Source organism: Planococcus citri, chromosome 2, assembly GCF_950023065.1.
Source record: "Planococcus citri chromosome 2, ihPlaCitr1.1, whole genome shotgun sequence".
NCBI lineage: Eukaryota > Metazoa > Arthropoda > Insecta > Hemiptera > Pseudococcidae > Planococcus > Planococcus citri.
The window spans coordinates 19,326,043-19,338,092 of NC_088678.1; the positions used below are offsets into that span (position 1 = coordinate 19,326,043).

A 12,050-nucleotide genomic window follows, 5' to 3' on the forward strand; every position below is an offset into this window, starting at 1 on the left:
GAAAGAAACGAGATTTTTCTAGACAAGAAGTATACTACGTTGTTACTGTAAAATTTTAGATGCGAATGGGACTCGTCAATACTCATTATTTATTCTACATATTTAAACAAGGTATTACAAAATGGCGTCACATTCGATGGGTATTTGACATTAAAATATTAAAGTATGAAAATTCATTACAACACATATCATTGAAAAAAATGATAAAATTCACAGATATTTAAAATAAAAAATAAAAAGAGAACACTTAAACATTTAAACTCGATTGTCCAATCATTAAAAATATATAAATAAAATTAAGTATTAATCGCTTTCCGAATCGGTGGATTCTTCGTTACCGTCGTTATCTTCTTCGGTTTCAGTTTCTGTATCGCCTCCAATAGGCATACTATTCTCTAGCTCGGTTTCATCATCGGCTAGAGGCTCAGTTACATCCATCTGCTCGTCCCCATCCTCCTGTTCGGGTTCGTGGTGTTCATCTTGTGACGTTTTGTCTTCTTCATCGTCGTCGTCCTCCTCCTCACCGTTGGCAGCATTTTCATCAGCAGGTTCTTGTTGCTGATCTTGAGGAGGAGGCAACTGGGCCGGAGTTGGTACCAGGCCGGGGACTAAATCGTCACATCTGGGTAAATGAACGTGTAAATCGATCAATTGTTTCCTGATTTCCATCAGAGTAGCTTGACTGATGACGGGGGCTGGTGGGGGTGTATCTTCGTTATCTGGGTTTTCTGCAGCTCGTTCGGCTCTACGTTGCTCTTCGAGTTCGTGTTCCATTTTTTTGAGCTGGTAGTCGACTTCGGCTTTTAGTTCCATGTCGCCGGTTAGAAGATTGGAAGTCTGGAGAAAGAGATAAAGAGAGAGAATTAAAATACAGTTGAGAAAAATTAATTGAAAATTTTCGGGTTGTTTGTAAAGTTATGTACCTCTTCTTTGTAGTTTCGCAACAGTTCGCACATGAATAAGATGAGATCTTTGTAGCATGAGCTTTTATGACGTTTTAAGCGTACTTTCAACTTGAATAGAATCGGCATCATTTCGGCGATTTCGTTCATTCGCATGGCCTGTAAAAACAATATCGAATTATAATGATGGAAAAATATGAATGATGCGAAATGAGCAGCGAATTTCTTCAGGTATAGCTCAAGTATTGAGCTTATTGTTTGTTTGGTTTTTTTTTTTAAATAATAAGGTGCACGTACTTCGGTGACATGAACAGCTGCACCTTTCTTAGCCTGACTGGTTTCAGTTTCTTCGATTTCTTCTTCTTCTTCGGTATTGCCCTTCTTTTTGGATATAGCATTGGCTAATTTTTTCTCGTTATCGATCAATATGGTGAAAGCGTCGCTCAAAATTGCTTCAGTTTTTTCGTCCAGTTTTAAATTTTCATCTGCTATCGATGCTGTAAAAATAATACATATGATAGGTTAGACTCCAGAAGTTGCAAAACATAACGTAAAGATTTACAGGTGTCCTCTCATACTAGTGTCATTGCAATTTTTAAAGAGCTTTTTAGCATCATATTTTTGAGTGTTTTGGGGATCGAAACTCATCATCTGATTTTTTCTTGAATAATATTCCGATATGAAAATTTGAGAACATGATTTTTAGGAAGTTTTTGGTTGAAAAACTCACATCTTCAAAATTTCACCCAATTAATCTAAAAAGCTAAAATTTAGGATTGTATCACATGTTTGACATCAACAATCGATTAGATGCATTTTCAAACCATTTTGAGCAGTTCTGAAGTTTCCAAAAAAATTAAAAAAATTGCAACTTCCAAATTTTTTTAGCCAATTAAGGTTATAGATTGTTGAAATTTCGTATGCGTCACATTTTTAACCTTACAGATCGATTGGAAGCGGTTTTGAGTTGTTCTGGTACCTCCAGCGACATTATCAGAGAATCAGTTTTCTCCAGCGATTTCAAAACCAAAAATTAAAATAGGTAGGTATGATTATGAAATGACAGAATATGATTTTGGAAAAATTATGTTTCTCGAGCCCTTTTTGGACAAATTTCAGGGCCTTTAATGGAAAACTATGGTTTTAAAATACAGCTGGAGGCTCCATAACTACCAGAAACCAATTCAAATCGATCAGCGGGGATAACAATATGATACACACCAAGTTTTAGCTTTTCTTAACTTGAGTAATGCACAATTTTGTGAAAATTTCAATTTTTAAAAATTTGCTGGAGGCTCCAGAATTGCTAAAAATGACTCAAACCTGCATCCAATCGATCTGGTTAATCAAAATAAGGACATGCAGCAAATTTTAGCTTCCCAATTTAAATTGGATGAGATTTTGTGGAAACTGCAATTTTAAAAAATTTGCTGGAGGCTCCAGAAACGCTAAAAATGACTCAAAACTGCTTCCAATCAAGTTGACAAGAAGTCAAAAATAAAATCTTTATCGAATTTCGGAATTATAACTTCAATTAAGTAAAATTCTGCAGAAATTGTCATTTTAAAAGATTTGCTGGAGGCTCCAGAATCGCTAAAAACGATTCAAAATTTTTTCCAATCGATTTGGGAGGTCAAAAATAGAACACAAATATCAAATTTCAGCTCTCGAACTTGAAAAGGATGAAATTTTGTAGAAATTGTAATTTCCAAAAATTTACTGGAGACTCCAGAACTGCTCGAAATTGTTCAAAATTACTTTCAATCAATGTAGGAAGTGAAAAATAAAAATTTATATTGAATTGAAAGTTTCTAACTTAAATTTAGTAAAATTATGTAGAAATTGTCATTTCCAAAAATTTTCTGGAGGCTCCAGAGGCGCTCAAAATGGCTTAAAACTGCTTCCAATCAATTTGACAAGAAGTCAAAAATAAAATCTATAACGTATTTCAGAATTATAACTTCAATTAAGTAAAATTCTACAGAAATTGTCATTTTTAAAAAATTGCTGGAGGCTCCAGGATCGCTAAAAACGACTCAAAACTTCTTCCAATCGATTTTGGAGGTTAAAAATACAACACAAATACCAAATTTCAGCTCTCTAACTTGAACAGGATAAAATTTTGTAGAACTATTGTAATTCCCAAAAATTTACTGGAGGCTCCAGAACTGCTCAAAATTGCTCGAAATTGCTTTCAATCAATGTAGGAAGTGAAAAATGAAAATTTATATTGAATTGCCAGTTTCCAACTTGAACTTAATAAAATTTTGTAGAAATTGTCATTTTCAAAAATTTGCTGGAAGCTCCAGAGGCGCTCAAAACGGCTTTAAACTGCTGTAAATTGATTTGAGAGGTCAAAAATAGAGTACATATCAAATTTTAGCGCTCCAACTTGAATAAGATGAAATTTTGTAGAAATTGTAATTTCCATAAATTTGCTGGAGGCTTCAGAACTGCCCAAAATTACTCGAAACTGCTTCCAATCAATTTAGGAGTTCAAAAAAGAAATCTTTATCAAATTTCAATTTTTCAACTTCAATTTAGAAAATTTTTTCTAGAAATTGACATTTCCAAAAATTTGCTGGAGGCTCCAGAGGTTCTCAAAACGGCTTGAAACTGCTGTCAATTGATCTTAGACATCATAAGTAGAATATATATGTACAATTTCAGATTTTATAGCTTGAATGCGATACAATTTTGTAAAAATCGTAATTTTCAAAAATGTGCTGGAAGCTCCAGAACTGTTCAAGATCGCTCAAGACTGTTTCTGAACGATTTGGGAGCCCAGAAGTAAGATACTCACAAAATTTCACTTTTCTGACTTCATTTGGTAACATTATAATTTTTTCACCTTTTTGGGTCACATCTGACTTTCAAAAATTCATGAAAAATTAGAAAAAAATTCCAACACCGAAAATTCCAGCTCATGGGGTATTTTTCGAATTAGGTTGATTTAAATCAAAAATTTTTTGTGTCTTTTTGAATACTCTCTCCCCGCTCCAAGGAAAAATTCACCAATTATAAAAAGCGAGATTTTTAATTTTTCTAGTGTCTGGTTTTGAATTTCTCTTCAAGTACTCGTAGTCAACATTAATTTAGACAATTTACAAAATAGCAACAAAACTAAAACTGGAACATCTCACACAACGAAACTAACCCATAATATCTCCGATGATCTTTTTGCAAATAGACACACGTCTCGCAGTATCCGCTAGTTTATCCAGAACATAAGTATAAATGTACTCTCGAGTCTTGGGATTATTCGTATACGAAAACATGGTCCTTATTTCATCCGATATTTTCACAGTGGTCGAGTGATTCTACACAGAACAAAAAAATAAAACACTCGAAACATCTCACAAGACATTCTCACATAAAGAGGACCAAAAAATACGTACTTTACAGTTATTCAAAAAGAAAAACAATCCGGTATAAAACGTCTCCAATGTACTGCCCTTTTTCCTCAAATCGATTTCTATAAAAGTGGCTACCGTTCTGCGAACTTCGACTGATTTATCCAGAATCATGGTCAACATGGGGAATAAAATGAACGGTCTGAGTTTCACGTACTCTTCACGAATACGTTTCATCAACGAAACCAGAGCTGTTTTACGAACACACTCGTGTTGCGAATTAAAACATCCGCAGATACACGTGAAATATCTCTCGACTAAGGTCGTATACCTGAAAAATAATCATTTTAAAAATTTCGGTACAGAGAATAGAATATTATGACGTTTCCAATGGAGTAGAAAAAGGGTACCTTGAACATAAGTCACACATTCCGATGATGGCGTTCACTTGTATGCTGGGAGAGACCGCATTGGAGGAGAGAATTTCTCGAAAAATTGGCATAATCGAGCTAGCGGTTTCCTCTTTTTGTAAACTGAGTTTGACCAGGGTTAAAATGGTGACCGCTTTCATCGACGTAGTCACACGACCTCTCCAGAAACCGCCTGTAAAATCAAAATCAAGATATTAAAAATCCTACAGTGGTAGATGAAAATATTATTACGAGGATTAATCACCTGATCTATTTTTTGGCGCTATTAAAACATTCAATAATAATTTAATAAACGATTTAGGCACATGTTTAGGATCAGGCTGAGCCAATTCGCCGAGCAAGAACACATAATTCATTAATTTCGTTTCGTCGACGACATCGATAGGAGAATCTTGACTGATTTGACTTTCTATATAATTCAAACAATTCTGCAAAAACAAACACCATCGTAATTATAATAATTCGACGATTGATTCAGAAATTTAGGTATTAATTAACTCGTAATAATTTAGCTAGGCAATTTCATCATCAGTCACCATTATCTTCGGTGTGGACCATTCTTTCACGGATAAATGAGCAGTTTTCTTATCAGAAGCGTCGGTGATTAAACGTTCGCATATATCTCGACATCGTCCTATTAACTTCAAAGGGATTCGACACTCCATTAGATCAGTTTCCATTTGACGGAGTAAATTATCTTTGATATTTTGAGGCATTCTGGTACAAACGTGATACAAAGTTTCCACCACAAGTTGACTGTAGGGCAGAGCATCCTGTTGGGGGAAATTAAAACATTAAATCCACCAAAAGAATTAATCTAAGATTTTTGGAAACAGGGAACCTCACCCAGTTTTGTTTAATTCGTTCGTATTGTTTGAAAATCAATTCGTTGCTGGGTAAATTCATTAATTGAGAAAATGAAAGTATTAGACACCAAGCTGGATCATTGTTTTCTGTCTCCAGATGCGAATAAATCACCTGGATCGTTTTATTCCTGGAATCAAACAGTCGAATTAGCCAGTTGATTTGATCTTTTCGTAGAAATATAAATTCCAACTCACTTTACTGAATTATTTTGGACCCATTTAGACACAGCGAAGTGTAAATAGCATCGTTTGTTCTGTTTCAAGATTTCTTTCATAATCAACCACGGTAATCTGGATACTATAGAGGTGGTGTGTTCATAAAGCATTATATTGTTCAGGATCACTTTGCTATAATGCTGGAAAAAAATACAGGATTAATTTCGTTGGTAATTTGAGCTTTGTGGCAATTTTTTCTCAACTTACTTCGACCACTTTCTCTTGAGCTTTAACTTCTTCATCGGCTATTAAAGGACAAACACCCTCAACCCAGCAGGTGATCACTTCAGTATGATCGGGATACATTACGATTAAATCTGTGATTATTTGACACATCGTTCTTCGTACCAAAACCGAAGAATCATCACATCCTACTAAAAATACCTGTAAAATGAATCATATTAGTAAAAAAAAAAAAATGCATTTTATCACGTTCTAGATTCACTATTATCCTTATTACCTCCAAATACTCTCTTTTGACCCATAATCTATTACATTGCATAATCCTGGAGAGCAATTGAATGGCACATTTCTTAATGAAAACTTTATCTTCGTGAGAGAACTGAACCAGCATCTGTAAAATGATTCTAGCGCCAGGAAGAGGATCCAGCGTAGGGTCGTCGAAATCACCTTGATTCGCCAGAAACTGTTGAGTATCGAAAATTTCCTTCTTGTATCCATCTACAGTATTTGGATCACTGACACCGTTATAAGGATCGATGAATATTCTATCCATTAATTTCTTAACTTTGCAATTCTTTTGCAGATTGGTGAATTGATCTAAATACGATAAAGCTTTCGTTCGAATATTCGTAGATGTATCTTGACATCGATAAAACACAATAGCCAATAAGAAAGATTCGTTGACGATAGCCGCATAATCCTCAGACAGGATCCGGCAGCATATCGTTTCATCTAGTAACAGCTGATAGATCATTTCCAACGTCAACAGACGTGGTTTGTTTTCGGACATGTGAGATATAAATATTATCGAGTATATTTGTCTAGCTTGCAGCGCCGGAGGTGATATTTTAATGATATCTAAAGCTGTAGCTGTCGCTTTGACTCGCATCTCGGCGCGATCTGGTACAGAAACGCAGATCCTTTGGATTAAAATATTCACCGAATCGTGAGCTATGTCTCCAAGATCGTTGAGCAGTAATTTCAAAAAACACGTGTAGTTGGCTCGAATCACGACTCCTTCTTTGGCGCCAATATTCGTCGAACGTGACTCGGTTAGTAAAAATATGGGCATTAGTTCTGCCAGAATCGACTTGACTGATTTTTTCACATCGTTGTGCATCATTTTAGCCATCCTGAGCAATATCAGGAAACTTTTATAAGCCACACACGAAGCTGATTCGCGTTTGTATTGGTTCAAGTTGTAAATGAGCAAAGCACCGTTGACTTTTTCCAGTTTAGTGGCCATTACTAATATTTGCACTGTGAGGTTTAAAGACGACTCGTCCATTCTGAATTTCCTGTTTTCTACGATCAGCGTCGAATTATCGAGGAAATCGTTGATTAATGAAAGCACCTCGTGTTTATTACAGGTTAATTTCGCCCCTTCGTTATCCTCGTTATCTGCATCGTCGTTATTCTTACGTTTGCCCGGTCTGGTGGCGCTGCAACCAGCATCGACTTGTTCTAAGGCGATTCTCATCACCGCCATGACGAACGAGTATAAAGTAGCGTTGAATATTTGACATAGGTGACTGCCTGGTATAGCTATTAGCAGCGAATATAAACGAATAGCGTGTAAAGCTTCGACGAAATATTGAGAATTGGTGGCTTCTTCTTGGAACCGGAGTATTAGTGTTCCTAAGATCGATATCAGTGCTTTGAAATTCAATCCTTCGTCTATCAACGTTTGCCAACTAAGATCGTTTTCTAATTCACTTCGATCGCCGCAGTATTCGCTGACTACTGCTTCCAGAGATGTACCTGATTCCAAGAACCAGTTCCTCAGTGAATCGTGGAAATCCTTTAGGAGTGCGTCGATTGATATTTCTTCCAAGACGACTTCGTATTCCGATGGGAAAGCTATATACCGAGCAAATCCATTATCTAGCCAGACTTTCTTGACCCAGCCTTCCGGAAGGTAGTCTTCCGTCCGGAATTCGGCGAATGTACCCAAGATTCTATTCATTTTCTGCAAACTGAAGAACAAGAACGTTGGTAGAATAGTGATGATTAAAACGATGGTGTTTTTATGACCGAAGTGATTCGATACAGACGTAGAGAAGAAGAATGTACTTACGTTTCATAGTTCGGGTCATGAAGATATATTTAAATTATTATATTCGACCACATTTTAATATTAAAATCAAGAAAAATTCTTTAATAAAACGAAAAATCTAAAAAAGCGCCAACGAAAATTGTTTTTCCGTTGATAAAAATTAGAACCGAATAATTCACCGCGGATGATTACTTTATTTTTCCATAGATCCGAAAAACACCATAGATAGAGAATCAATGCTGCTTAAAATTCACATTTTTTCGAATACGAAAGCCAAAAAAATTAATTTTTTTCATGATGAATCTATGCTATTTACTTTTTTTGAAGATCTATGCATCTTTTTCAAATTATTTTTTTGAAAAAACTTGAAAAATTTCATCATTTTAGAAGTTTTACGTAATTTGAAAATGTTTCGAATGTAAAAATCAACTATTTATCATGTCAATTGGTGCCAAATTGTATAAAAATGCAACTGCGATTGTTTCAAGTAGTGATTTATATTGTTCTATTCTGTTTTCTTTGCCCTTCGGTGAATGGTTCTGATCCAGACTCCGGCGGTTCAAATGATATTTTCGATTCTTTGAGGTATTTCGCTTCTCAATTCACCAGACTACTTGGCCATTTCGGAGAAGTGCTCAGTGCATCTGTAGAAGAAGACTGCGAGTTCAAATGTCCCAATGGTGAGTACTTCTTTACGATATTATTCTTATCAGTAGCCTTTATACATGAGAACTAATCCGGTGTTTCGACAATTTCAGGGGTTAAACCGAGACCCAACATTTATCACGATCCGATTGGCAATGGATGTGGAGTCGCAGGTTTTCAGGTTCGTGCAATTACTCATCTCCGGTGGTAATTTAGCAGCTCAGCTAACATTTGAATTCGGTTTTCAGATTCCTAGCTATGTTCCTACGTATAAATTAGAGAAATGTTGCGACGATCATGATATTTGTTACGGTACTTGTGGCAAAGATAAGGATAAATGTGATGAAAAGTTCAAGAAATGCTTATATGGTATTTGTTCATCTGTGAAGCAAATTATGGATAGTGAACCTCTGAATAAAGGTACGTTTTATCGAAGATTTCATCGAGTTCATTTGACGATGAAACTAATACCAGATTGTACCCGTTTTTAGGCTGCAAAAGCGTAGCGAAAGCTTTCTACATGGCTGTAGTTGGTGCCGGTTGTAAATATTATTTAGATGCGCAGAAAGACGCCTGCGTATGCCACGTAAATTATTACGATGACGAATTATAGTGATATTAGTACTGTGATTTTTGGTTCAATATAAGTTCTATTTAATGCGTTCGTGTATTATTTACAACTGCATCAGGATCCTGCGAGTTTTCTGATCTAGAAATTCATATTTCTGATGGCAAACGTTGATATTAGCGCTTCATTGAACACGAAAAGTACTACAGCAGTACTACTGAAAGTGAAAACGGTGATAGAGAAAGGTAAATAAACAACACAGGCGTAGAGGGGAACTAAGGAAGAATGGAATGTGATTACAATTTCTTATGATAGCAACCGAAGTAAATTAGTTTCTTGTGTTTTATTAAACATCTTGCCAACGTAATATTGAACCGAAATGTATTAACCTTGAAACACGAGTTAATTCTCAAATCACACGAAATCATAATGGATAAATTCGATTGGTTTTTTATATCTTAGCAATAATTATGTACCTGTTATGTCTGAATATCAGAATAAGTACGGTAAGATTACATCAAATTGAATGTAGAAGTATCTTGCACGTAATTTTTTGTCTTGCTTATATCGATGATTACTTTTCGAAGGTAACGTGTCCCGGTGTTTGGCTGTGTCCTAAAGGTGAAGTTATACTCAAAGTGCAAGCACTACAGCAGGTCAAGAAGACCAAAGGAGTGTATCCCAAGTTTCCAATTCCTTTTGTTGAAAAGTTATCATTCCAAAAAGTTAGTACAATCAAAATCGAGAGATTCGTGATGATGATCAATGCCTTCTCAATATACCTACTTATTTATCTTTCAGGTAGTCGTTGGTGGAGTGGAATCGATCGCAGATTTATTAGATACCGAAGAAGTGCAAATAGAGTTGATACAATGGATTCGATTCGATTCAAAAATGGGCGTTGTTTTAGCCAAATTCAGTCAACATTTAGGCAATCTATTCGACTCGTTTGTTATTGGTCCTGAAGGAGTATCTGTGTCCTGCAAGACCGATATGCTGATGCGTAGAACGGAGTATTTTCCAGTATGTTCCTCAATCTACACAATAATGAGTCGAGTCTCTTCATATGATCATATTATATGTATTAAAAAAATATAATTTCCAGGGTATTATTTCGCCGAAGGTGAACGCTACGTTTGAGCTTGAAATCGAGTCTCATAAGAAGAATATGGACACTCTGTATCGATCGATATCACCGGTAATTCAAGTTGAACATATTTGAGGATAGATTTACGTCAGATAAAGCATTATCTATAACCTTATTGCATATTTGTGTATTTTTAGGATGACTACTCCGAACCTTACCTATCAAGACAACGAAGAGTGTGCCATTCTTATACTGGGTATCCATATTGTTCAATTTGTTCATTATACAAGTACGATACTCATCATAGCAGGTAGATATTGTTAATAGAATTATTCATTCATCTTCACGATATTGGTTTCGTAAACTTTTAAGCAATTATCTTCAAATTTCACCCACAGTTACCCAAAATATGAATCTCGCAAGTCTCTGAGTAGTATTGGTAATTACTCCGGTAGCATAATGAATTTATCGTGTTGTTCTTGTAAGTTTTTAAACCGTACTTTTATATTATTTTTTCAAGTATTTGCCTAGGTAGGTACCTATTTGATTTTTATGATCGAAAATGTTACAGGGTGCGATTATTCTGATTCGTCGATTCGCAAGTGTTGCTGTTGTTGCAAATATCATCACCTACTGTACTAAATCATAGCTTACCTATTATCTTTACTTTATTTCTTTATAGAAATGTTCCTATAATCAACAAATTGCTTTAATTTTACCTTTATTAAGTAGCTAGTAAGTAAGTACTTATTTAGTTTCTTTTCTCAGTTTTACCTATTTGTTTTTTGTTTTGATTTTTGTGAGTTGTTTTTTGAACTTGAAGGGTGCAATATCACGTGCAATATTTTATTTTTTAGTGAGTTTTTTAATTTTTAATTCCAAATCATAGTATTATAAAGAATCAAAATATGTATTTTTTATTATATTTAGATACGTAATAATCAATTTAAATCAAATATATTCTCTTAATGTGTTACGTACTCTTGTTTTCGATATTCAATTTTTTCAGAGTAGGAAAATTATTTTGAATAATTTTTAAAAAATATATATTTCTATGAAAACTTGCTCCCGACCTGATATCGAACATCGACCTCTCAAAATGAAATTTCACCACACCCAGTTGATTTTGGACGTGGCACAAAATTTAAATTTCTCAATCGAATTTTCGAATTTCTACCAAACTCCAAAGACGCAGAAACTTTCAGCCAAATGATAATGAATCGAATGTGAAAATTCTTGTTTTTCAATCTTATCATCTGAACGTTAAAATGACCAAACTTCCCAAAAAATATTGTTCTTTTGCCAAAATTGCAAAACCTCATCTCATGCTTAAATTAAATAAGAACAATCTAATCTATTTGTTCTCGGAATTAGCAAAATGACTGGTTCTTTTTTGCTACTTGTCCAACTGTCTCGAAGGTATTCTTATCTTATCTTATCTTATCTGATTACGCCATTTCGTTCACTATTGTGTCACTTCTACGTTATCTACGTACGACAAAATGTATAGGATTTTGAATTACCTATTTGACAATTACAACTAGTGTTAGCGGGGCTTCGAGAGCCGGTGGTTTGTAGTTACGCGAGTTTATTACCTTATTGAAAGGTACAAGATGACATTTTTGTGTTCAGTTATCTAACTATGAATTAGATTTCTAAATCAAAACGTCTCCATAAGTCTTCAATGAATATTACATGTGAACTTGATATTCTAATTGCTTCGGTAGTTCGGTATTCGGGTTC

General features: G+C 34.9%; 3 protein-coding genes across 3 annotated transcripts; 2 read left to right on the top strand and 1 right to left on the bottom strand.

Moving 5' to 3' along the window:
• Positions 1–71: 71 nt before the first annotated feature.
• Positions 72–8,172, bottom strand: Cap-D3 (Chromosome associated protein D3). Its single transcript, XM_065348883.1, has 13 exons — positions 8,029–8,172; positions 6,229–7,927; positions 5,976–6,152; positions 5,748–5,908; positions 5,533–5,680; positions 5,223–5,459; positions 4,931–5,114; positions 4,666–4,858; positions 4,301–4,586; positions 4,060–4,222; positions 1,200–1,399; positions 924–1,061; positions 72–837 (listed from the first exon to the last, which is right to left on the bottom strand). The coding sequence occupies exons 2-13, from the start codon at positions 7,915–7,917 to the stop codon at positions 304–306; spliced, it is 4,110 nt and encodes a 1,369-aa protein (XP_065204955.1). The 5' UTR covers positions 7,918–7,927; positions 8,029–8,172; the 3' UTR covers positions 72–303.
• Positions 8,173–8,339: 167 nt separating this feature from the next.
• On the top strand, positions 8,340–9,307 carry GXIVsPLA2. Its single transcript, XM_065348885.1, has 4 exons — positions 8,340–8,687; positions 8,766–8,833; positions 8,901–9,072; positions 9,144–9,307. Exons 1-4 carry the CDS (start codon positions 8,474–8,476, stop codon positions 9,263–9,265), a joined length of 576 nt encoding a protein of 191 aa, XP_065204957.1. The 5' UTR covers positions 8,340–8,473; the 3' UTR covers positions 9,266–9,307.
• Positions 9,308–9,452: 145 nt separating this feature from the next.
• LOC135834902 (uncharacterized) lies at positions 9,453–11,287 on the top strand. The gene is made up of 7 exons (XM_065348884.1): positions 9,453–9,726; positions 9,808–9,945; positions 10,022–10,243; positions 10,326–10,418; positions 10,505–10,617; positions 10,706–10,788; positions 10,879–11,287. Exons 1-7 carry the CDS (start codon positions 9,691–9,693, stop codon positions 10,947–10,949), a joined length of 756 nt encoding a protein of 251 aa, XP_065204956.1. The 5' UTR covers positions 9,453–9,690; the 3' UTR covers positions 10,950–11,287.
• Positions 11,288–12,050: the final 763 nt, after the last annotated feature.